Source organism: Cololabis saira, chromosome 16, assembly GCF_033807715.1.
Source record: "Cololabis saira isolate AMF1-May2022 chromosome 16, fColSai1.1, whole genome shotgun sequence".
NCBI classification, from domain to species: Eukaryota; Metazoa; Chordata; class Actinopteri; order Beloniformes; family Belonidae; genus Cololabis; species Cololabis saira.
The window spans coordinates 28,114,688-28,141,031 of record NC_084602.1 but is presented as its reverse complement, the minus strand read 5'-3'; the positions used below and the strand labels follow the sequence as shown (position 1 = coordinate 28,141,031).

Below are 26,344 nucleotides of genomic sequence, written 5' to 3'. Positions count from 1 at the left end.
TTTTCTTTTAGTTAAAACTGTAGCGGGAACAGATGTTTAGCGGGTTAGAGGGGGAACATATGACGTGAATATGGAGTTAGCGCATTGTGCCGCATTAAACGTGATTAAAGGCGAAATTAAATACCAGCTTTGAGCTGCAAAATTAAACGATTCCTCGATGCAGAGAAAATTCCTCGATCATTTTTTTGTAATCGAATTACTCGAATTATTCGAGGAATCGTTTCAGCCCTAAAAACCAGTCAGCATCTGTATTTTAAGCCTTTGTCGTACATGCTGAAAAACGTATAAGAAAACTGCAGCCTTTCCAGTTTATTTTAATCGTTCATACAGAGATTTCTTCACCTCTATTCAGTGACAAAGACCTTTACTTGTGTGGGCGTCTGCTGTCATGCATATGTATGTGTGTTTGTGTGCAGGATCTAGCAGGCCTTAACGGCGTGTCAGGAGACCAGACAGGGGAAAAGGAAGGCTGATTCCCTAGACCTAAGCCTCGCAGGAAGACAGCAGTGTGATCTAAGACATGCTTGGCCAGGCCCCCGCACACTACTGATGAGTTATAACCCTACAGCAATCCCACGCCAGCGCCTCTGTCTCAAAGATATACTGCAGTACACACTCCATCTCCCCTCTCTGGGCTGGAGTATCAGGGGGACAGCTGCCAGATTCACCACCTCCACAAGGGGCAAATAAACAGGTGAGCCTGAGGGGAATTTTTCAGAGATTGATGGCAACTGCACTTTCTCTTGTTCTGCAAGAGCAAGAGGTCAGAAGGTGTGTGGTAATAGCAGGATGTTGGATCAGGCTGCTGTTGCTCAACTAAATCATTAATGATCAGAGTGGAGTTTGTCACAGAAAGAACAAGCTGTGTAAAGTTTCCTCTTTTTTTATGATTCAAATGTTACCAATATTCTATTGTTGGATTTATCTAACACAGCGGTCGGCAACCCAAAATGTTGAAAGAGCCGTATTGGACCAAAAACACAAAAAACAAATATGTCTGGAGCCGCAAAAAATGAAAAGTCTTGTATCAGCCTTAGAATGAAGGCAAATGGCGAAATCAAAATGTTGAGAAAAAAGTCGAAATGTTGAGGAAATAGTCAGAATTTCGTGAAAATACTCGAATTGTCGAGAAAAAAGTCGAAATGTCGAGAAAAAGTCAAAATTTCGAGAGAAAAGTCGAAATGTTGAGATTAATGTTGAAGTACAATCTTGAGAAAAAAGTCGAAATGTTGAGCAAAAAGTCGAAATGTTGAGAAAAAAGTAAAAATTTTGAGAAAAAAGTCGAAATGTCGAGATTAAAAAGGAAAGGAAAAAGGAAAAAAAAAGAGAAAAAAAGGAAAAAAGAAAAAGGAGAAAGAAAAGAGAAAAAAAAGGAAAAAATGAAGAAAAAACAGAGAAAAAAGAGAAAAAAAAGAAGAAAGGGAAAAAAAAAATTTTAAAAAGAAGAAAAAAAGAAAAACATTTTTGAAAAATTATCCAGGGAGCCACTAGGGCGGCGCTAAAGAGCCGCATGCGGCTCTGGAGCCGCGAGTTGCCGACCCCTGATCTAACAGAATCACAGTCATTATCACAGTCATACAAATACGAAACCAGGCTAAACGACATAAAACTAAAACAGCCAGCCCAGACGAATTCCAACACTCAAGTAGTTGTCACCTCCTTCGAAACTGAGACAGCAACAGGCAGTTTCTCCGAACGTTTATACACACAGAAAAGAATAATAGCAAGTGCAGTGCAGAGAAAAGCTCTATTTGGCGCCGACTTGAACAGGCTGTGCTGCTCTGCTGACCACAACAGATCGGAGTGCAGAAGCAGAGGGAGTATGGAAACAGGGAGCGGCTCTGGAGGGGAAACTAACCAGAAAACGAGGCCGGAGAAAGAGACACGGTGACAAAAGGAGCCATGCTGAGTGGCTGGCTGATTGTCACTGGATAAAAATAATTAAACAAACCAATCAAGCTGAAGTGGAGTCGTTGCAGTTTTTCTTTTTTGTTCAGTTTAATGTGCTGCTTTTCGTTAGGAGCAGAGCTGGGTAGAGTAGCCAAAAATTGTACTCAAGTAAAAGTACTGTTACTTCAGAATAATATGACTCAAGTAGAAGTAAAGAGTAGTCATCCAAATAATTACTTGAGTAAAAGTAAAAAAGTACTTGGTGAAAAGACTACTCAAGTACTGAGTAACTGTTGAATAACGTCTGATTTATTTTTTAACACAACCATTCAAACAGACAAAAGTACAAAATAATCATCTTCAGGCAAATTAAATCAATAAAATAATAAAATAAAATAATTAAAATTAATAAAAAATAGATTAAATTAAAATAATCTTAAAGTAAATTCAAGTACTTTAATAAATAATAAAATAAATAAAATAATAACAAAATAAAAAAATAAATTAAGCACAAATAGCACAACATTTCAAGCCTTTGTACTTTTCTTTTTTAACCAGGCTCCGCAGGCAGAACTAGAACAAGCCCATGAACTCATATAAATATAATGTGTATGTTTGAGTCTGTGTATATGTGACAAAACATGCAAAAACAAACATTTTTCCCAAAGAATCACTCAGTGATGTCATGCGATTGATGCGTACGCGGAGGATTAAAAGAAAAGCAGCTCAATGTAGCCTAATGTAGCCTATAATGTAACGGAGTAAGAGTACAGTTTATTATTCACAAATCTACTCAAGTAAAAGTAAAAAGTATAGTGATTCAAAACTACTCCTAAAAGTACAACATTTCCCAAAACTTACTCAAGTAAATGTAACGGAGTAAATGTAACTCGTTACTACCCACCTCTGGTTAGGAGCAATGCAGAATATCATAGCAGCATTATGTTATCAAAGCCTGCTCTCTGCATGGCTCAGATCCTGTTGTATTAACATATAATTTCACTTCCTCTGCCACCTTCCTATCAGTTTGACAGATCGCACTTTACACTGTGCGACAGGAAAAGCAAACAGTACTGAGAAAACACAGAATAAGACATTCTGTAGCCTGTTCATGTTGAAGGGATCAATAATGCCACGTTGATGTGGCCAAGTGCCCACAATAGAGACCAGATGGTCTGAAAAAGGTTAGCAGACCTGCTTAAGTAAGGCTGTGTGTGTGTGTGGACTCAGAGAAGTCCCACCAGTTATTAACTGGGTCAAAGTAAAATAATGAAGAGGTTCATCTCCTTGTCATTAATCCAAGTTTGAATGTGTTTCTTCAGTATTTGTCACGCTTCAACTGCTTCAAGCGAGCTGAGGTTGTCAGAAAGTGCGGTCCAGGTGGAACGCAGTCAAGAAAGGAAAAACAAAAAGAAATGTTAATGAGTACATTAATAAGGGAGACGAGATATCCGCTCTCACTGAACCATGTTATGCCATGGTTACAAATTTATGAACGGAAACTCATGGAGTCTCTCAGGAAGCACTCCTAAATCACTACACGTGGACAGGTTCACGAGGACAAAGTCGACGGGATTCCTGAGTATTAAACGGCGGGGCTGCCTTCCACTTCAATATAATCACAATCAGAGCCATTTCAGACAGCATTAACATAGATTAGAGCGATGTGAGATTATCTTCCGCCACTGGCTAAAGTCAAGTGTAGTTAGGGTTGCCACCTTTCAGAAATAGAAATAAGGGACGCCCTGATTTCAGCAGCGCAGGAGCCAAAAAAAAAGCCCCAAAACTTCTAAACTGAATAAAAATGTGTTTATTTTATATGAAAAAACTAAATGCTTTGATTTAAAGTGCTTTAATAGCATTGAACTTGCATGACTGTACAGACAGACAACCATACTAGCAACTGAAATATCCTCCTATGCTGTGTACGTCCATCAGCCCAGATGTAGAATATAGATACAGGTGAAGAATATGGTGTAAAAGTTAATTTATTTCAATAATTCAACTAGAATATGGTGTAAAAGTTAATTTATTTCAATAATTCAACTAGAATATGGTGTAAAAGTTAATTTATTTCAATAATTCAACTAGAATATGGTGTAAAAGTTAATTTATTTCAATAATTCAACTAGAATATGGTGTAAAAGTTAATTTATTTCAATAATTCAACTAGAATATGGTGTAAAGGTTCATTTATTTCAATAATTCAACTAGAATATGGTGTAAAAGTTAATTTATTTCAATAATTCAACTAGAATATGGTGTAAAAGTTAATTTATTTCAATAATTCAACTAGAATATGGTGTAAAAGTTAATTTATTTCAATAATTCAACTAGAATATGGTGTAAAAGTTAATTTATTTCAATAATTCAACTAGAATATGGTGTAAAAGTTAATTTATTTCAATAATTCAACTAGAATATGGTGTAAAAGTTAATTTATTTCAATAATTCAACTAGAATATGGTGTAAAGGTTCATTTATTTCAATAATTCAACTAGAATATGGTGTAAAAGTTAATTTATTTCAATAATTCAACTAGAATATGGTGTAAAAGTTAATTTATTTCAATAATTCAACTAGAATATGGTGTAAAAGTTAATTTATTTCAATAATTCAACTAGAATATGGTGTAAAAGTTAATTTATTTCAATAATTCAACTAGAATATGGTGTAAAAGTTAATTTATTTCAATAATTCAACTAGAATATGGTGTAAAAGTTAATTTATTTCAATAATTCAACTAGAATATGGTGTAAAGGTTCATTTATTTCAATAATTCAACTAGAATATGGTGTAAAAGTTAATTTATTTCAATAATTCAACTAGAATATGGTGTAAAAGTTAATTTATTTCAATAATTCAACTAGAATATGGTGTAAAAGTTAATGAAAATACGGGACAAATCGCGTCCAGTATTGGTTCAATACGGGACGCAACATTTTTTTCTCAAATAAAGGACAATTCCGTATTTTACGGGACGGGTGGCAACCCTAAGTGTAGTGGAGGACGCTTGGGTCACCTACTGTACTCGCTCACGAAAACCCAAACTGAAGCTATGCACAGTGGCAGGAGCGGCCTTCCTCTGATGGTTTTGGCACCGAGAGTCAACCATGCATCGCCCACAACCCTCTCTGTGCCTTGTGCAGAGTCTGCCAAGAGGGCTGTCCCGGCCTCCCCAGCCCCCTTTCCCTGGAGAGGACCACACTTCTCCACTCTGTCATTCCCCGACTCTTGCGGCTAAGGCCCTGTGTTCTGCCTTGCCATTTTACATTTAAAGGAGAGCAAAGCAGGAGAAATCTGCACTGCAGATGGTAGAAATTACTTAGTTCACTTAACTTCAGAGATATTTTTCTTTTTCCTTTTTTTCCCCTTCTCTCTCTTTTTTTCCACAAATTACTCCAGGGCCGGGTAAATTGATAGATTCCTTGTGCAAGAAAGCTTTGAGTTGTGGATGTGCATCAATCACCATTGTGTTATAAACTTATTCAACTCCATGGCTTTGGAATACATCAGTGTGCCTGCAAATAAACACCGAAAACCATCCAAGTAGGAAAAAAAAAAAGGTCCCGACCATGTCCTTCGGAACCAATAGCAATTGTGAATATTTTGATTCGTGGATAACCTGCTTTTTTTCTTGACACTGAGCTCAATGTGCTTTCCAGGAAACTTTTGGCCTCATGTATACCACACATAAGGTCCTTGCTGTTGGTTCGTCTTCTGGGACAAAGTATGCTCACTAGCGCCAAAGAAATATGCAGATGTGGACTTGAGGAGAAGGAGGGAGGGAAATGCTAGTGATTTATTTCCCGTGTGTTTCAGTTAGAGTTGGTCAATGCGAACCACAGTCTTTCTGTTTTCCATCTGCACCTTTCTCATCTTGTTTTCTCCTGTTTATAACTGATATAACCTTTTAGACATTTCTTCCAAGACCATGTACCAAATAACTATCCCAGGTAAGAGTTCGGGTAGGGGTATGGTCATTGATTCTATGTTGTAAACATTAAAGATAAACTGAGCATCCCAATCACATGTGAGCACGACAGCATTTAATAAATACAACCATAACTAGCTTGTAAATCACAGAAAATCATCGCTATAACTTAAATTATTCAATCTTGAACAGGAATGAGCTAATGAGCTAATCTTGTTTTCTCTGCAAACCCAGCGATTGGATCTTGCTCTTTTTATTACTCAAAGCTTTAAAGTGCTTCAATCTAACTTTTTATTCAAAGCTTTTTGCCATTTCCCTTTATGATCTCCAATGTAGCCCATTTCTGACTGAAAAAGGCCTTTGTCTCTGTAATTACAGAGGCAGCTGTATAGCCCTCAACCATAGACTGGGAGTTAACAGCAATGACAAAACCAGTTTGGAAACCTGTGGCTGAGGCAGCTGCCTTTTACAGCGTTTACAGCTCCTCTGCAAAGGCCGCACCATCCTAAGGACGAGCGTTTAAAAGAATTAGAAGATAAAACTAGCGTTGCAGGCAAAAGTTAAGACGCTACAAGTAGTGTTCTTGGATTCACAGTGCAGAATAACTCAACATTTCCTTCTTCCTGAAGCTGTTGAAGTTCCTTTTGATACCGAGAAACTTGCAACTGTTTTACATCAAACGCACTCGCTGCCAAAATTCCACAGAAATTTATACCGTGCTATTGAAAGGAATTATTAAACACAGCTCCGTGAAGACGGAGGGAAAGAAAGAGGAGAAAAACTGTGTTGAACATGTCACTGATGTACCACAGAAACAGCTTTAACTTTAATAGTTTCATTTTCACAGCAGCCTGATCCCACCCGAACGCAGCGGCGTCACACCGCCGTTGAAAAATGCCTGAGCGGAGAGGAATGTTCTGTAGCTGGTTAGCCGTCCAGGCTGACCAGCTGGCTTACTGGGAGTCATTCTCTGGGAGTCGTGAACTTTTGTCCTGCCGCTGCTCCTTCGCTGGCTGCGCGAGAGGACTTGGGCGACACCAAACAGGAAATGCTCAACAAGTGGAAGCTATGGGTGTTTATCCTGCGCCATTCATTAAGCCCCCAAAACCCAGACGGAAAAGTCAGGACCCAGCGAGTGAAACAAGGCTGTCGCTCAGACTGGTGGCAGCGGGGCCGTCAATGGCCATCAAGGATCAGATCTGCCTCCTCCGCCACCCGATGGCCGGACCTCCTCGCCCTTTCTCACAGCCTTCCAGGAGCCAGGCTTACACAGTTGGTATTCCTGTGCCCTGTGGTGACTCTAAAAGGTCCTTTTTAAATATTCAGTAGATTGCAGGAGCGGTAACCACAATAGCCGCTCTGCAGGACTGAGACCGAATTCATCAGGATCAGGTTGCTCCACTCTAAAGTTGACCTTAACCACTAAAATTGGTTATTGTGGTCCAAACCACCGCTATCTAAACCAACTTGAGATCAGCACAGAGAACAAAGAGGGCAGATCTGTTCCACGAAGAAGCTGACAGAGACATGTGTTTGAGTCTTTAGCAGGAAGAGGAATGAGTTGGACGAAATCTTTACAATGCGCTTCTCTTATAATGGGCTGTATAACATTTTATGAAGAAAAAAAAAGTTATAGTTCAAAGTGCGGGCATGAGACATAATAAACAATATGAAAGAGCACATGCAAACATCTGAGGACTGCATAGACATAAAGTGATTCATAGATCTAGATATTCATGTTAACAGCAGATACCTTCAACACAGAGAGCCGGTGAAAATTTGACACGAGTGAGCTTGTCAAAATCTTGTGTCCAGTACGCCATTAACATCATAAGACTTTAAATGGACTAACCAGTAAAGGAAACGGCTCCAACAGTAATAATTAAGAAAAGTAAAGCCCCCATTATAGTAGAATGCGATGTTCTTTCCTGAACATTGAAGCTCATGTAGGTGATTTTGGACCACATGAACCATTTTATAACTTTCTTCCAGCTATCGGACGTTCCTTATGTTCTGTGTCCAGTTGCAGTTTATTCATCTGTATTTACAGATTACTTTTTTTTTTTCTTTTCAGCTCTTCAGCGGCACAATTGCACAACAAAGCGGTGCCATAATTGGTCCAGAAGACATATAATGTGATTAGTTGAATGTGCAAAGTATAACCACGGAAAAACTACATGAGTAACGCGACGGTTATTTTAATAAAGATCTTTATGTTAATATCTAAAAACTTACACAAGATACAGAGGAGCAAGCTTGAGCCCCTCGGATTTATAATGTGCAATGGATAATTGAATGCATGATTTTCTCAAGCGTGCTATCCACTAGCTGCCCGTTACATCTGTTTCCTCCATGTGGTGTGAATGCAACCAGAGAAAAAGACTCAAAGAAAGCTCTCCAAGTTTGCATACGTAGAACTCCTCACTCGAGACCTCTTGGAACTGTTTGGTCCGATTGCACCTCATAAGTAGCACACTACACCATTCAGATACTATTTCCAACACTAAACAGTTTTTTTTTCTTTCGGGTCAATAAGGGTGTAAATGTTAAAGTGGCAACAGATCACCTTAAGAGACTATTTGGTGTCAAATTAAGGGATACCAAATACTCCCTTAATTTGCTCCAATTTAAAAAAAAGCTCTATTTGGAGCGTCTCAGACCAAATTATATGTAACTAAAGCTCAGGAGAACCAGAGTATTGTTGACTCTGGTCTTATCCGTCTCTTTGTGGCTACTCTCAAGCCAAAGAACATGTTTTCAGTGAAGAAAAATCTGGAAGTTCATGGGGGGAGGCACAAATACACGGAGACACAGACCCTTCATGGTGGACTCCTTCCATAACGTATCCCAGACTCCACCTCCTGAAAACACCATTCCAGACTTTTTCTGAAAGGTTTCTATTACAGAATTACCATCACTATTACCGAATCAGTGGATGGACTGATGACAGATGAGGGAGCCGGGATCGGGATATGATGGGTCATTGCTCAACATTTTGTCACTTTGTTCCAAGCTTCATCAGAAAATAACTGAAGAGCTAAAGAAAAAAACAACAATAAGTACAAACAGTCGTGGATTAAAGCAATCTTCAAGCCCTCAGGACTGCGTGAGAAACGACATAACATACACGTATATATAATATGATAGTAGTCACATGGGTTCAGGAGTGCCGAGGAAAACTAATTGTCACTAATTTTCCAGAAATGTGTTATACTGCATTACAGAGAGAGGCAGCCAAGTTTCAACTCACCTCAACTTTTTAGAAGAAAACAAATGTGACGTCCTGTGTGACAAATATGACCATCGAGACTATGGAGCTAAAACAGTTTCATAATTCTCAAATGCACACACCGTTTCACAAATGCACACACCGATTTGCAAATGCACACACCATTTCACAAATGCACAGGACAAGTTTCAAAAATGCACAGAACAATTCACACGTGCGTAGGACAAGATATACAAATGTATTTTTGATGCACACACAAATATAACCTGATTTACAAATGTTTTTTTGTCTGTGAGCTGCGCTGGATTTGCGTGTGTCTTTTGAGACTCCCCTGACGTGACTCGATCCACAAATACGTTTTTTTTAACACAGAAGGATTTGCAACCAATCAGATGTCTTCCTTTGTTTCAGCCAATCATAAGAGCGCACCCCATGCAGTCATCGTTCAGCATGGATGGCATGAGTGGCCTGCATATATGTGGATGTAGTGTTGATGCGGAGGTGGATACTGGAATTTGGGTGACAAGTATTCTGCCATCAAGGCCACATATTGTTCCCATAGGTCTGCGTTTATTTCAGAGGGAAAACACTACACCTCTGTTTATATTTTCTAGTGTGACTTTACTCTACTAATATTATCATTAACGCTGCACTATTACGCCACTAATTCTTTAAATCACAGATGTTTTTTTTGCTGATATATTAACATTAAAATGGCTGCAACCTTAATGGACTTGATAAGATTTCCATGCTATGACCGCAAAACCATCTTTCTTAATTCAAAACATCAAATAGTTGTCAGATAATAGCAGTTGTCAGAAGAGAGCCAAAAAAAAGAGTTGCGATACAGTTTGAGGGACTTCAACTTCTAATTGCATTAAAGCAATTTGAGAGGGAGGAAAAAAAGGTTACTGGAAACTGATTTGAAAACTGTATCTGGGATGCACTGTTTTCCCTGTACAGGCACGATGACCCAGATGATCAGCAGCAAGATGGACAAACAACATAGGAGACTAACAAAATGTCAACGTGTTTGACATCAAAGTGTACAAGCAACAAAAACTCTCTCTGAAAGTTCAGAACAGCTGACACAGCAGAAACGCTGACACTGAACCTCACCAGATTTGAGTTGGGATAAGCATCCCTGTTTGTTGCATGACTGAGCGGTGAGTCACCTAGCGAGGCAGCCCAGCTCTCGGTGGAGGAAACGGCAACCATGGGGGAAATACACTTGTATCCAGACTTTATCTACATGCAGATATTACCAGATGAGCGCTGAATGCCTTTTTTTTCCCTGTCTCACTTTTTGCTGACAGACTCCTGAAGTTTTGCTGACTGGTGACATCCTGGGACCAGTGTCAACGGATAATCAAGCTGGGGTCAGAGATCCTCAGCTGGGAAAGTTGGCAAGGATGAGCGGACCGTGCAAGAAGTGAGACAGGAATGAAGTGAAAAGCACACAATGATGCAGTCATATTTTCCACTGATATCAGTTCCATATGGCTGGATTTCGTGAAATAGTCGAGGCAGCAAACTACAGTCGGCAGACAAGATTCACCGTCCGGTGGATGAAGGGGCTGGAGATGTTCTGTCATGATGATGTGCAAATATTATGATAAGAAGAAAGTTCAAATATTTATAGGCGTATAGCTTTTTAATAGAAACTGGTAATAATTGTTGAACATTTCTCACCAGATCTTATCCAACTCAAACTATCTTCACTGATAAAACTGCACGAAAGCAAAAGATGATCTTGACTTTATCTATGCAGATGATCAGCACCGACGGCCCCCCTCAATGCACAGCCCTGATTCCCTGTGAGGGGTTATCTTTAAACCATATCTCCCAATCTTTTCCCTGTTACGGATTCTTGCTGCCATGCCAATATGTTACCGGATCCATTGAAATATCTGCAGTGATGAGATTTTCTGCTCCGTGGACCAGAACTGCTCATAACTAGCTAGTGAGAATCAGCAGACCTCGTAAAGAACAACAACATTACCCTGCTCCTCTGGAATGTCAACTTCCAAAGCATTAGAGTCAAAGGACGTAGACTCAGTACAGACGGCTAAATCACCATCTTCTAATTGTTGTTCAGCCCCTCCTTCCTTTTTACTTTTTTCTTTGTTTTATTTATCATCAAACCCCAAACATCAGAAGTGCTCTGGCCTACTGAAATGCTAAGATTCCAGTTGCTGATGAAAGTGCTTTGTTTAAACACGCTCTTCTTTATTCGATCAATGATAATTACACGCACAAATGCAGTAATCATCATTATTCCCGAGAGGCTAAAAAACGGCAGCATGTGGATGCGCACACAAGCCATTTCATTATTCCGCCAGGCTTTGCAGACCATTAATCCTACGCAACTGTGAAGTGCAGAAAACGTTCACGGGCTAAAAGAAGGTAACCGCTGAGTAAGAGGTTTAGAGCCCATTAATACGTTTAGAAATATTTAGTGGGCAGATAGAAAAAAAAAAGATGCAATCAACAGCGCGTTTAAAATGACCGTTCAAATATTCCTAAACTGCACTGTTAGTTTAGTTCCCAGTTTAATGTGAAATACATATTTTTCAAGTAGAATGAAGTTGTATAAGAGCTGCAGTTTTCTAGCTCGACGCTGAAAACAAAAAGTTTTTCTACTTCTGAATGTTGCAAAAAAGAAAAAGGGGAAAAAAAGGCAGACACAACTCAAACCATGATCTAAAACAATAGCAAGTGAGAGCAGGAACCCATTCATTCACACTTTTGATATCAATGCATAACGGAATATGATGTGAAAGATTACACTCAACAATACAGCTTCGCTGAAACTGACTCATTTTTGCTTTTTTGCAGCTCGTTATCACCGTCTGGAAAATGATGTGGGGCAAAACATACTGAAGACGCACAAAAACCACCACATGGGCCTGCACGCACGCCTGCGCGTGTGCACCTGCTTCGTGTCAAGTAACACTAAACCACGATGTAAACAAGTGGCACCACCACATTCTGCCATGTAACTGGAGGAGTCTCGGCACCGTTGGTTGCCTGTTTCTGCCACATTTGACTCATTTTGAGGCACATGGCGCAGATGTCTGCTTTGGAAAACAAAACCTGAACACATAAATATGGTATGAGACAGCAAAACACATGCTGGTGCCTAGGGATGGGCGGTATGGACTAAAACATGTATCACGATAATTTCTGGCATTTATCCCGATAACGATAAAAATTACGATTAAAAAAAACAAAAAACAATTCAACTCCACCTTTGTAACTATAAATCTATCACCACATTCAGTCTTTGGAGCCCCCAAATCACTGCTCTAAAAGATACTAAATACTACTAAACGTCATCAATGGGAATTTTTCTTTCTTTCTTTCTTTCTTTCTTTCTTTCTTTCTTGCTCATAGCTAGCTTTCTTTCTTTCTTTCAGGCTCATAGCTTTCTTTCTTTCAGGCTCATTTCTTTCTTTCAGGCTCATTTCTTTCTTTCTTTCAGGCTCATTACTTTCTTTCTTTCAGACTCATTTCTTTCTTTCTTTCAGACTCATTTCTTTCTTTCTTTCAGACTCATTTCTTTCTTTCTTTCAGGCTCATTTCTTTCTTTCTTTCAGACTCATTTCTTTCTTTCTTTCAGGCTCATTTCTTTCTTTCTTTCAGACTCATTTCTTTCTTTCAGACTCATTTCTTTCTTTCTTTCAGACTCATTTCTTTCTTTCTTTCAGACTCATTTCTTTCTTTCAGACTCATTTCTTTCTTTCAGGCTCATTTCTTTCTTTCTTTCAGACTCATTTCTTTCTTTCTTTCAGACTCATTTCTTTCTTTCTTTCAGGCTCATTTCTTTCTTTCTTTCAGACTCATTTCTTTCTTTCTTTCAGACTCATTTCTTTCTTTCTTTCAGACTCATTTCTTTCTTTCTTTCAGACTCATTTCTTTCTTTCTTTCAGACTCATTTCTTTCTTTCTGGCTCATTTCCTTCCTTCCTTCCTTCCTTCCTTCCTTCCTTCCTTCCTTCCTTCCTTCCTTCCTTCCTTCCTTCCTTCCTTCCTTCCTTCCTTCCTTCCTTCCTTCCTTCCTTCCTTCCTTCCTTCCTTCCTTCCTTCCTTCCTTCCTTCCTTCCTTCCATAAATCCGGCTTTACACAAAAACATTATCAATGGGAATTTATCGTTTTTACCGCGGGATGACAAATTTTTACCGTGGGGAATTTTTTTGACGGTATATCGTGAACGGTAAAATATTGCCCATTCCTACTGGTGCCTCATTATGTGGGTCCTCTACCGCTTCCAGTGTAATCGTGAGTGAGAATTTGTGCATTTGTGGAAAATCTTTCACTTCAGAGGAAAGTGGAGGGTTTTAGTTTGATTGTATGTCATTTCAAAATGGGAATTGAGTGTGGATTGTATGAATAGGAGGTGTTTGATGGCATTCCTACCTTCTGATCAACTATGGAGCACACCAGGTCCTTGACAGCGGACAGCGTGAGGTCACTGGCCTCCAGGTTCACCGTCTCTCTGGTCAGCCCGATCTGCAGCAGGAAGGACACCCCATGGAAGGAGCTGCGGGAGTTGGTGGGGCTGGGGGCGCTGTGACTGCCGTTGGACAGCGCCGTGCAGATCTGTCCGGGCGGGCTGGGCGGCGGGGCGGATGGCAAGGGCGGGTGGTGCGGATGGAGAGAGTGGAGGAAGCCTCGAGGTAAGGATGGGGGAGAGGAGGCAGACATTGGGTTTCTTCTTCCAGTTGCAAACGTTGCGAAATGCCGAAGAGTAGAAGATTCAGTCACGGCCGGCGGGAGGAAGCTCGGCTCGGCCTCTGGGAACAGACTCGTCGGAGGGGGAGCGCCTGGTCTGCATCAGAAGCACCGAGTCAGCTCGGTGTGCTCTGGTCTAAGCAGGTGTCGTCTCCCTGAAATCAAGACGATAGTATCCTGCCCACCCACCTGAGCTCGTGCATTGTCCTGTCGATGGGAAGGCGATGGAGGAAAACTTTGGGAACAATCCGCAGATTTCTGCAGTAAAGTTACTGCGAGAAACGTCATATCCTGGAGTTTTGCTCCTTCTCTTTAGTGAAGTCAGTAATCCACTCTGACCACAGGAGGCCTGTCACCACAAACACACACACACACAACAGACTCACTGGGATTATACAATAAAAAGTATGAATAAATCCTGATCTTTCAACTGTGAACTTATTATACTGTTATTCCTTACTCTTACAAGAATTGCTTAAGATTACTATTTGCTGTGGCTTTTCACTGCTTTGATTCTAGGAACTTCCCCCTTTTTTGTTGTAAATGTACTTTTTTAACTGAGCAACGACTTCAAACCGTACATAGGGTCAGGGGCGTCAATTGGGTATCAAGGTACGGCAGCCGCCACACATTGGCTTCAAGGGAAAATGTAAATGTTTGTTTTTCAAATACATTTATGGAATTACTCTGTCTATTTGTATTGATTATTCTATTACTTAATACATATAGAATAACTACAAATGCAAATCAGAACATGATCGATTTCACTAGTTATTATACACTGCAAAAACTCAAAATCTTAACAAGAATATTTGTCTTATTTCTAGTTAAAATGTCTAATATTTATTAAAAAAAATCTCATTACATTTAAGACAAGACTCAAAACAACCATTTTCACCTGTTTCAAGTAGATTTTCACTTAAAATAAGTGGAAAAATCTGCCAGTGGAACAAGATTGTTTTGCTTGTAATGAGAAGATAAATCTTGTCCCACTGGCAGATTTTTCTACTTATTTCAAGTGAAAATTTACTTGAAACAGGTGAAAATGGTCAAATAACAAGTTATTTTTCTGGTGATGAATCTTGTTTTAAGTGTAATGAGATGTTTTGACTAAAAATGAGACATTTTAACTAGAATAAGACAAATATTCCTGGTAAGATTTTGAGTTTTTGCAGTGAGCGAGACTGCATTTGAAAAAGTTCCAATTTTCTTGACCACACAGATAAGCTACATAAACTTCTGTGATGAGTATTTGCTGGACGTGTTGATTGATACTCTAGTTAAGTTCTGTGACTCGTAACCTTGCCATGCCTTAGTTTTGACTGAATTGACGCCACTGCATAGGGTATAATGTCATGGGTAAATAACATTTCTGGACCATCTTCAGCTGTTATTACGGTATTCTCTCAGTCTCACCCTCGTGCCGTGAAAACCCCACGCAGGACTTGACTAAGTACACCATTACCACGCTTATTCAAACTCAAACTTCTCCACATCTGGAAGCGAGGCTCCCGAACATCTGCACCCCTCCCACTTTCGATTGGCTTGTTGGCAGAACACAACCCGAGTGGAGAATGCCAGCAAAACAAGTTATACAAGCCCTGAATGTGAACTTTCTGAGAGCTCTTTGTTGCGGGCGAACTCTCCCCAAGCAAAGTCTCCTTAAAGCCAAAAAAACGCCGGAAAAAAAAAAAAAGAAATATTTTAGATACTTTACCTTCACTCCCAGCGACGAGCGCTTTTCTTTCCATTGTGAGAAGACGGGAGATGGGACTTTTCAACTCCATCAACTGGGGAAAGCGGAGCCTGAAGTTTATTCTTCTGCACTTTTTTCTTGGAGGAGGGGTGGGAGAGTCGCGCAAAAGGCGCAGCGGGGATTTAGAAATACCTGCTCAAGTTAGACGCGCGGGCTCGTTGAAACAAAACCGCGCAGTCCATTTAATTCCTCATATCTTTTATTCCAGTTTGTAAATTCATGCGCATCTTATTATCCTTCCAGCTGTGACTACTCCCCCCTGCTTAACCAGAAAAAGGGGCCGCGGGGGCTGCTGGGAGTTGGAGTCTTTCTCATTACCTCCGCATGACTAATGCCGCGTTCCATTTGTCCTCGGAAGTGGGTACTTCCCAGTTCCCAGTCGGAATTTTCAACTGGAACGCCCCTCGAAGTGGGATTTCCCACTGGGAAAGTTGGAGAGTCTTCACCACCCCCGAGTTCAGATTCCAAGATGGCTGCCCCGGTTGTAAACAGTAGAAGAGAGCTCCGTAAAAATTCGTAGCACTTCATTCTAGTTTTGGTCACACTAAATCAGTCGAATACAAGCATTGTTCGGCATATATATGCTGCTATAGTGTAATTTACATTTTTCATGTGGTATATGCGAACTACAAACTTTGTAACTGGAACGCTGATAACTCGGCTGTGACGTCATTCCCAGTTCCGAGTTCCGAGGTAAATGGAACGCAGCAAGCCTAAATTATGGTTCCGCGTTAAATCGACGCAGAGCCTACGCCGTAGGATACGGCGTAGGGTACGCGGCGACGCGCGAGGTACGGTGTGCGTCGCCGCGTACCCTACGGCGTAGGCTCTGCGTTGGTATAACGCGGAACTATAAATCAGCCTTGACTTTCCCTTGGTAGGGAACAAAACTTGAACTACAGTCCATGTGAGGCAATGGCGCCTCCGAGGAAGCGTCCACCAATGCGCATGTGCTTTTCTTTTCCGTTAGTTCAACTTGGCCATCCCAAGAAAGAAAGAAAAAAAGAAAAAGAAAGCTCCACATGACCCGGATCAGTTTAGATTAGAATAGGGTGGATTTCAAAGTGGGGTGCAGAAGATCCCTGGGGCCCTTGAGGGATCCTGTATGACCCAGAAAAGAGAAGATTTATGGGAAATCAATTTATCTAAACGAAGGTACAAAAAAAAAAAAAGTGAAGTAGTTAGAGTTTTGTGATGCTATGATTCCTTTACCCATAGATGACAGCTCAACTTTTTAATTGGAAAAAAGTTCTGGGTAACATTTCTATACAGGACTGTCTCAGAAAATTAGAATATTGTGATAAAGTCCTTTATTTTCTGTAATGCAAAAATGTCATACATTCTGGATTCATTACAAATCAACTGAAATATTGCAAGCCTTTTATTATTTTAATATTGCTGATCATGGCTTACAGCTTAAGAAAACTCAAATAACCTATCTCAAAAAATTAGAATATTCTGGGAATCTTAATCTTAAACTGTAAGCCATAATCAGCAATATTAAAATAATAAAAGGCTTGCAATATTTCAGTTGATTTGTAATGAATCCAGAATGTATGACATTTTTGTTTTTTTTTTAAATTGCATTACAGAAAATAAAGAACTTTATCACAATATTCTAATTTTCTGAGACAGTCCTGTATATACAAATAAATAAATAGAAAGGAAAGTGGGAGAGTGTGCTTGCACTTTATTACTAATAATGTGGCTGAAGAAACAGGAAGACAGACCTGATTTTGCAATGTTCATACTAACATGTTATCCACTTACATCAGATTACAAAAAACGGAAGTCACTTATTCCTGGTACAAGAAGGAATGGATTGTGTAATTTATCCATAACAACGACTTGCCTTCAAGCAAGATGGTAACCGCACATTAAAATACAAGGTATCCGGAATGTGTCAGTCTTAATATGAAGTTTATTTACAGGAAAACATTAAAATGCTTTAATATTGTGGGAATGCTGGATCTATCTTCTTTGCCCAAGCCATGAGGCCTCCGCAAATGTCTTTCACTCTGATACTGTCCACTTCGGATCCACTCATCTTCTCCAGAACTTGCACGGCTTTCTGAGAGTCGTTGCCCTGCTTGCAGATGACATACACTGGAGGAAAGCAGAGAAAAGAGAGAGAAGAGATGGAAACACCTGCAGAGACTTAATAAGTCTTACAACATGAACTTATAAACTTCTAAATTTCTTTAGGGACCAGAACCTGCATGGATGAGTTAACGTAGATACTGAAATAATTACTGAAATAATTATATAAATAAAACTAAATTTAGCCCACTGATTAAAGAAAAATAGTTTTGAATATTAATTTCTCTAAAGCTGACCAGCTGCTCAGGTTGAACGTGCTTGCTTTGGAAAAGGGGTCACCTAGCAACAACATCTCAACTTGTCCAAAATAAGGCAGGATGAGACCACACAGGGGACTGTGAATATATCCGAGAGATTCTATGAGACAAAGATCATCAAGTGTTTTACCATCTTACCTGGTGGCCGGCAGTCACCTGGAATCTGCTGTTTCAGTTGGCTGATTCTTTCCTGGAGTAACTGGATCTGTCCGCTCTTCCTTTCCTCTAAACTGGAGAGAGGAATGTCTGGCAGCAATTTAAGGAGAATAACCACCCACAGAATCCAGGATGTGTATGATTTTTTTTTCTTCAAAAAGATGCTTAGTGGGAAGGATTTTGTGCCTCTACAACAAAAAAGGATACTTAGAGAGAAGGGTAAGTGGCAGATGTCCACTTCCACAAGAGGGCGCACATCCAACAAGATATGGGGCCCTGCGATGTCCACTATTGACTTATAATCCTGAAAATACATTAAAAGAAATTAAATAAAGCACACACACTATATACTGTTATGATAAGAGACAGGTGTGGAATTGTTATTTGGGAAAATATGCTGATTTATATCCTTAGTTAAACAGGAAAACCCAAATTGCTAAACTAGAAATGTTGCCTGAATTCATAATTGTGAGGTAGCGTGAACATTTTAATGGCTTTTCCTTAAATCACAGGAAGCACAACTGTTTATAACTGGAGTCCCTTGCATAATCTTGACTGCACCCCAATCAATCATGAATCCCATCTTTGTGCTTAATGACTCAGCAGGATTCGGAGCGCCAACTCGGCAGAAATATAAACAGATGCAATCCACTACCACTGCTCCCGGTGCCAAAGAGAACATGTTATTTTTTCCCATAGAAAATCTGCGGGCACATTTTAAGTCATTTCCCATTTGAGGGTGGGTCAGCGCTGAGATTTTATCAGTTTATGAACGCTGATGAAAACTAAGAAAATTGTTACTAATCATACCATAAACATGACTAAATACAGTTAGTCACGCAAACTTCTTAGAAGTACATACCCTTACCTGCACTGTAATTCTCTGATCTTCTGACAGGAGGTTAAGTTTTCGGCACTGAAATTGGATAGTAATTCGTATTAATGAAATTCTGTTGACGTGAGAAGTACTTCATTTCTAAAAGCAACAACTCCTTGAAAATTGGGCATGATTCGTATCAAAGTATCCAATCAGTTTCTTTATGATTAACCTTATCTGTGGCGGCAGACCCGCAGAAAGCCTCGTAGTCAATTAACCGGGTCACGCTGGGGTTTTCGCCACACGCTGCGCAGCCAGCCTGCTTGGGCCGCAGTTTGATGGATCTGAATCTGGCATCCTGAGCATCAAACATCAGCAGCTGCTGGCCGCAGGAAGCTGACACGCCCCGGTCAAGGGAAAAGGTTGTGCAAGAGACTCGGAGTATCGCCTAGCACGTCTCCCACTGGTGCACTAACGGCAGGGGCAACGTGCAAGACTCTTGGTGGGAAAAACAGCACACCACTTCCCCCCGACTGACGCATCACGGCCAGGTGTTGGCGTGCGCTCGACAAAAGCACCGCGGAGAGCAGGATAAAGAGAGTCTATTCTCTGTTGTGAGTCTGAATATCAGCAACCGGACACAGAAACCACAACAGCTTCACGAGACAATGGCAAATGAACAGTCAGCATAGTCTGGAGAATGCACCAAAAAAAAATTTGCTTTGTTTTATAGATAAGAACAAACCCTTAGCGAAAACACTTTCAGCAGTTCATCAACATATCCCAATGACTCGGCAGAAAATGTTGAAACAAAGAAACAAAAAGGCAGAGGAGGTGCTTGATGAAATGAGGGGGTGAGCAATGGAAGAAACAAAGGATACAGCCTTGCCCAGAGGCGATTTTGAGGACCTCTAGAGCTTGGAAGCAGCCCATTATACCTGGAACTTAAAAGTGGAATGTTTTTTACAAAGGAGTATTATTCACAAAGTTGGACATGTCTGAGAAAGTAAGAGGATAATACTCACCGACTCCCAACACCCCTCCATCGGAACAGTTTGTCACCGTCTCAGGCGGTGGGGGAACCGGGTATAAACATCTAAAGCAAGGGCCTCCCCGGTAGTTGTATACTGTCAGCTACACACAAACACACACTGTAACGTAAACCTAAAGGAAAGCGGCTGCACTAAAAGAACAATGGCTGTTAGGGCTGTTCGATTTTGCCCAAAAATGAAATCTCGATTTTTTTTCTCTCAAAATCCGATTTTCGATTACGATTACGATTATTTTGTGAATTGACAAAAGGCAAAGAAATGATTTCAAATATGCTTTTTTTTTATTGAACATTTGCCCCATTGGGCTTTAAGTGCAAACTTTGCTCTTATTAAACCAAAAATGAATGAATAAAGGGCAAAGCTCTGTAAAATAAGTTGAAAAAAAGTTTTAAAAAATATAATAAAATATAAAGTTTTATCTCTGAAAAAAAAATCAGCACTTGCAAACATACAGTAAGTTATATTTCCAATTAAATAAAACAAGACATTTTCTAATTAAACTAAACTGGGTCTTTGCATGCTAAATAATAATGCAACCCATGAAGGAGGTAGAGGTGTGTAATGTCACTCATTACATTTGCAAGTTTTTTGCAAGGAACACGAGCCGGTCTACCGCATCTGGCTTGAGGGATGCCCGGTGGCATGTTACAACGCCCCCTCCTACACTAAAGAGCCTCTCCGATGGGGCACTTGTCGCAGGTATTGAGAGGTATTTCCATCAATCATTAATATGGTATCAATCATTAATATGTGTGCAGACAAGGTGGGAAAAAAAATAAAAAATAAAAAAAAATAAAGTGAAAAATCGATTTTACGAGTTTCACGTTTTAACATCGTTTTAATTACATAATCGCGATTACGATTTAAAATCGATTAATCGAACAGCCCTAATGGCTGTGTTTCATCTTACCTGCCCCTCCATTCGCAAGGCACTTGCTGACACGAGTGGCTTCCCACTGAGCACACAGGCGTCGTTGACCAGATACCGAGTGGCGACGTTGTCTGAACAATCAGCCACAATGTCATATATGAGGTCAGAGAAGTCAAGGTGTCATAGACGGTTCATAGGTACGAAAGGAGTTCTAATAGCTTCCTGCTGATCTCCAAATTGCTTACGGAAAATGAGAAGTAGTCGCAAGCTTGAACAAGACATGTAAGGAGACTTGCATCTATGACAGGTCAGGTGAAAGATGTAGCCTGAGGATACTGTTGGATGAGCTGCAAGGCGTTCTCCGGTGAGAGCTGCAGGTGGTAGGGAACACACTCTACTGTGGAATTCAGCCTGCAAACACACATTTAGGAAATGCATTTTAACCATTAAAGTAAACAAATAAAAGGTTTCAAGTAAAAAGGGTCCTTTAATATTCTCCAATGACCCTCTAGAGTTGAAATTTTAAAAGAATTCAGGTTTTTGATTAACTGATTAAAAAGAGTAAAAAGAGTATTTCTCTCAAATTCATAAAATACACACACACACACACACACTTGGGTTTTTATAATTCAATTAAATTTAAAAATACTTTATTATTTATTAAGTATAACAACTTAAGTATTATAACGTCTAGGCTTCCCTGCTTAGGCTACTGTCCCAGCGACCCCACCCTGCATAAGCAGAAGATGGATGGATGGATGGATGGATGGATGGATGGATGGATGGATGGATAAAACCCAGCAAGAAATAAAAAAAGATGTTCATTTTTTATCCGACTTCCTAATATCTACTGGGTGTCTCAGCTATCAAAACCTGTGAAGGATATAAAAAAAAAAAAAAAAAAAAATTCTACTTTATAAGTCAAATCTCTTTCTACATTTTGACTAAAACAGGACAGGAGGTTTTTATATGCCTGATTCAGCATCAAAACACATTAAGTAATGTCCCAGTCAGAGAAATGGTGCCCTCGTGTGGCTGTGACTACGTGACAAGTGTGTATCTAACAGCAGACCCACTGTGAGGTACAGCGCTCTCTAAAATAACATGTTTACACAACATTGGTGGAGTGAGGGGACCCAAATACAACCTGTGGTGAGACGAGAAGGTGCCAGCAAGCATTGCAAAATAACCCAAGATTCAGACAGAGCGCATAAACACCCTAATTATCACTGCTACTTTAGATGTACTAATAAAACTATAACACTAACCTCACTGTTTTACTTTTCTTTACACTATTTTGACCCAGATAAATATGTTCAATTGCTTTTCTTAATGCTCTAAACGTTTTTTTTTTAATTCAATAATGTGGAATGGATATAAAGCTGCTCCGACTTCTGCAAACCATTCATCAGTACTGTGCAATGTCTACAAGTGTATGTTGGGTTGGTACCGTCGGACTGCTCTTGCAGCGGACAGAGACTTGGCTTGGCCCTGGTTCTCCTCCCCGTGAAGGATCTGCCTGTGAAGGTTGCTGAGCTCCACTTCGTCATAGTCCAGCAGGCCCAGGCGTCCTGGAGGGGACACAAATAAACCAGACACTTGAAGATAAAGGTCAACCTCTGGGACGTTCTTTTAAAAAAACTCATGTACACCTCTTTATGATTGTTCTATACACATGTTTTGGGATTTCATAACATGCACAAAATATTCTGGTGGTATCACGGCTGCCCTGAGAGAGATGCAAAGCTCTATTGTCACATTGAGACACAGCCAGAAATGAACTCTTAAATGATGAAAGAAAAAAAAAAGAAACATTCTAGAAACTGCTCATGCACGTGGAAGGAGAGGTTCAAATTAAAGTTTCAGCTTGAAGAATCATCCCCATAGTAAAGCAGTGTTGGTCCCATCAGGCTGTGAGGATGCTTTTATGCGCAGAAAGAGGGCACGGAAACTGATCAGTTAAATAAATGATGAATGGTGCCAAAAACAAACACATTGAAGAGGAAAACTTGCTTCCATCTTATAGAGAACCGAGACTGGGATGGAGGTTCACCTTTAATCCTGTAACGCTGGATGCATTATCTTTGATAGATGAATGTCTGAGCTCTTGCTACCAAATCCCATCATCGAAAATTATTTAAGAAAAAAAAAAGTCTCTAAAATGTTTAAAAAATAAAACAAAAAAAACATACGTATTCATAATGATACAAAAAATTATTTGGGAACTTTCAAAGATAAAAAAACTCAAATTCCATGGCCCTCAACTCTGGAACTCTTTAGATAGGTCTCTTAAGTTTGCATCATCCTTAAAAATGTTTAGGACCAGCTTGGTGGGGTATCTCTTATCTAGGCAAAATTAATAGGCTATTCTAATTGAAATGAAATTGACATTTTATGGATATTTTTTGTTTGTGTGTTTATTGTGTTTTTCTTTGTTTCTTTTACCTTTTCTTTTTTCCTTTCTTTTCTTTTTCTATTGATTGATTTGTTTTTGTGATTTTGTATTGAGGGGGAGGATTTTTTATAAGCCCTTCGGGCTTCTTTTCCTCTCCTGCACAATTATTTGTCCTTGTATTGTTGATATAATTACTGTTTTGTCATTTTGCATATGAATAAAATAAATAAATAAAAATAAAAATGTGAGTATTAAAGGGTTAAGCATGCTACAAATGCAATGCTCCAGTGGTTTAGAGGGACACATTTAAATGTCTTGGATTGGCCTTGTTCAGCTGGAGACAAACACACTGGAGGAGTATTTTGATCAGCATTGCGTGTTTTCAAAATATGAACCTATCAACTAGATAACTCACCAATGCCCGCTGCTGCCAGATACTGCGCCAGGGGGCAGCCCAGTCCACCACAGCCCACAATCAGCACTGAAGTCTTGCATAAATGTAGCTGGCCTGTGGACAAACAAGATTATCTCTGATATGTTCCATCATCCCACAAACAACACCTGACAGAATCTTCACTTTACTTTATGCCAGAATAACATAATTTGTATACATTTCTACCTTTGACACCAAGTTCAGGTAGAAGTAGCTGTCTGCTGTACCGCAGGATGTCCTCGTTGCTAAGAGACGGTTTGGTTGTCAGAGGAGTTAAAGGTGTCACTGTGCTTTGCAGCTCCGGTACTGAGGTGTGGCTCTGACATCACACAAGAAGAATATTATTACAAAACATAAAAAAGATGTAAGAAGTCAATATCATGCTTTAGAAAACATGTCATGTGTGCCCTGCCACACTTTTTTTTTTGTCTGCATATGGTCACATTGAGCACCAGGCTCAACTTACTCAAGTGGTATTAAAATGACTGCTGCTTTGCCTGAATGAGTTTTACACCACTGGAAACCACTATTATTTCAAAATACTTCAAACTTACACAAGTATTTAAAAGGAACAACAGTTAATCATCAAATTTGTATTGCTTGCCCCTGAAACGTTTTTATATGAATCATTACTTAAATGTAGAGTTAAATTGTCAGACTTTGAACTATTTGTTTCAGCCAGGGTACATAATTAATCCCTGCCAAGTCCTAAACTTGTAAATGAAGAGCTTGATGAACAAATAAATTGCATTTATTTGCCATGTGGCTGGGAAATAAACACAATTTGTGGCTCTCATTTAACCACCTTCATTTATTTGTGTGCCACGTTGGGGGAATTGGTTTTGCAGCAAAAATGAGAATATATAAAACACACACACATACACGCGCAACGCAAACAGAGACATCAAAACCCAAAGTGATTAAAATACATGGGTACATGAAAGTACTCAAGGTAAAGTGATTTCAAAATCGACAACACTGATGAGCTTTGCAGGAAGATTAAAATGTGTGAAAATTAAATGTAAAAAGCATCGAATAACAGTGAAAACAACAATAAATAGCTACATTTTAGTGCTTAATTAAAACCTGTGATCACTTTGCTGTTTGTTTTTGTCAACAGGCTAAAATTAAAGTTCATAATCTGAATTAGTTTCTAATAATATCAGCAACTGAAATAACGTTTCATCAAATAATGCATAAACCAGTTGTATGCCTATTAAAGAAAATTGTTCTATTTTTTTCAGCCATGAGTCAAAACCTTAATTTTAAAACGTTTTTTCAGCTGAACTTCTACAAGCTGTCCTATTATATATTGTTTTTTCGTGCAGAAATTAACTACTTCAGATGGATGTAGTGAAGTAAAAGTTAAATAATCACACGTGGTGGGGAGTGGGATGGAAGAGTTAATTTCTATGGGAGCCTTAAAGATAATATTAATAAAGTTGCCCTTAAGCAAAGTATCTTACCCCAGTATATGTCGGATGTTGATATTTGGCTCATTTAAAGACGCGCTCGTGATTCCTGGAAAAACATAGCCTAAGATCTAAGATGTGTCTCTGTGGTATTTCAGGACCAGATTAGACTTAAATGATGTAAATCAAAATATTAACTCAGTTATTTGCGTGTCCAGAAGCGCTCAGGTTTATTCTGACGTTTTTGGGGTTTTTTTATGCTACCAAGAGTAACTAATTATATCCAGGCTAAATTGTTCAAAACACTAAATTTGATTACAGAAACGAGCCAGGTAATAAAACAGCAACAAGTAGCTAACAGCATTTAAAAACTCCTCCGTTGTCCAACTCTTTGGTACCTTTTCCAGTTGTTCTAGTTTACTCTTCAGAGCAGCGATCTCTTTTTCTTTGTCCTTCAGCTGTGCCTTTAACATGCACACTTCCTGGGCCATAGCTGCTGGCAAGAAAAGAGAAAACGCTGATATTCGTAGTTTGTCACAGAAAAATGTTGAAATATGAGTTGAACGCTGGATGAACGGTGTAAACTTCCGGGTAAGCCACGTGAAAACAAGACCACGTGGTACGTGACGTATGCTTCTATTCACGTAGTATGCTGCGTTCCATTTACCTCGGAAGTTGGAACTCGGAACTGGGAATGACGTCACAGCCGAGTTATCAGCGTTCCAGTTACAAAGTTGGTAAACAAGTTTGTAGTTCGCATATACCACATGAAAAATGTAAATTACACTATAGCAGCATATATATGCCGAACAATACTTGTATACGACTGATTTAGTGTGACCAAAACTAGAATGAAGTGCTACGAAGCTCTCTTCTACTGTTTACAACCGGGGCAGCCATCTCGGAATGTTAACTCGGAGGTGGTGAAGACTCTCCCACTTTCCCAGTGGGAAATCCCACTTCGAGGGGCGTTCCAGTTGAAAATTCTGACTGGGAACTAGGAAATCCCCACTTCCGAGGACAAATGGAACACGGCATACTTTCGCAAAAATACAATAAAGTATAGGAAATATATACAATTATTTTCTATTTAAACTATATTTATTCTGGAAAAAGTTAAAAATGAAAGTATTAGTGAGCTAATGAGCCTGAATTTGTTTCAGTTATATCTTCAGCTACTTAAATAAGCAAACACATTAAGCTTCCGTTGAGAGACAGACCTGTCAGGATAATGGTTTACTATAAATAGTACTTTAACAGACGAATTGTTTTTCCAAAATAAGCAAATAAGCAAATAAGACCGTTCTT

General features: G+C 39.5%; 2 protein-coding genes across 5 annotated transcripts in view; both read right to left on the bottom strand.

Moving 5' to 3' along the window:
- prkd3 (protein kinase D3) overlaps positions 1 to 15,793 on the bottom strand; it is a 50,428-nt gene extending 34,635 nt beyond the window's left edge. For all 4 annotated transcript variants that reach the window (XM_061743479.1, XM_061743481.1, XM_061743480.1 and 1 more), the window contains exons 1-3: positions 15,505 to 15,793; positions 13,977 to 14,136; positions 13,473 to 13,884 (exon numbers count right to left, since the gene is read on the bottom strand). In XM_061743479.1, the coding sequence (XP_061599463.1) occupies positions 13,473 to 13,884; positions 13,977 to 13,990 (426 nt within the window). In that variant the 5' untranslated portion in view covers positions 13,991 to 14,136; positions 15,505 to 15,793. The remainder of the gene's footprint in view (positions 1 to 13,472; positions 13,885 to 13,976; positions 14,137 to 15,504) is intronic.
- A 1,431-nt stretch (positions 15,794 to 17,224) lies between these two features.
- Positions 17,225 to 25,623, bottom strand: mocs3 (molybdenum cofactor synthesis 3). The gene is made up of 13 exons (XM_061743131.1): positions 25,435 to 25,623; positions 23,811 to 23,943; positions 23,607 to 23,699; positions 22,247 to 22,367; positions 21,133 to 21,207; positions 20,836 to 20,953; positions 19,899 to 20,007; positions 19,755 to 19,817; positions 19,106 to 19,269; positions 18,925 to 18,972; positions 18,264 to 18,360; positions 18,039 to 18,146; positions 17,225 to 17,649 (listed from the first exon to the last, which is right to left on the bottom strand). The coding sequence occupies exons 1-13, from the start codon at positions 25,525 to 25,527 to the stop codon at positions 17,492 to 17,494; spliced, it is 1,380 nt and encodes a 459-aa protein (XP_061599115.1). The 5' UTR covers positions 25,528 to 25,623; the 3' UTR covers positions 17,225 to 17,491.
- Positions 25,624 to 26,344: the final 721 nt, after the last annotated feature.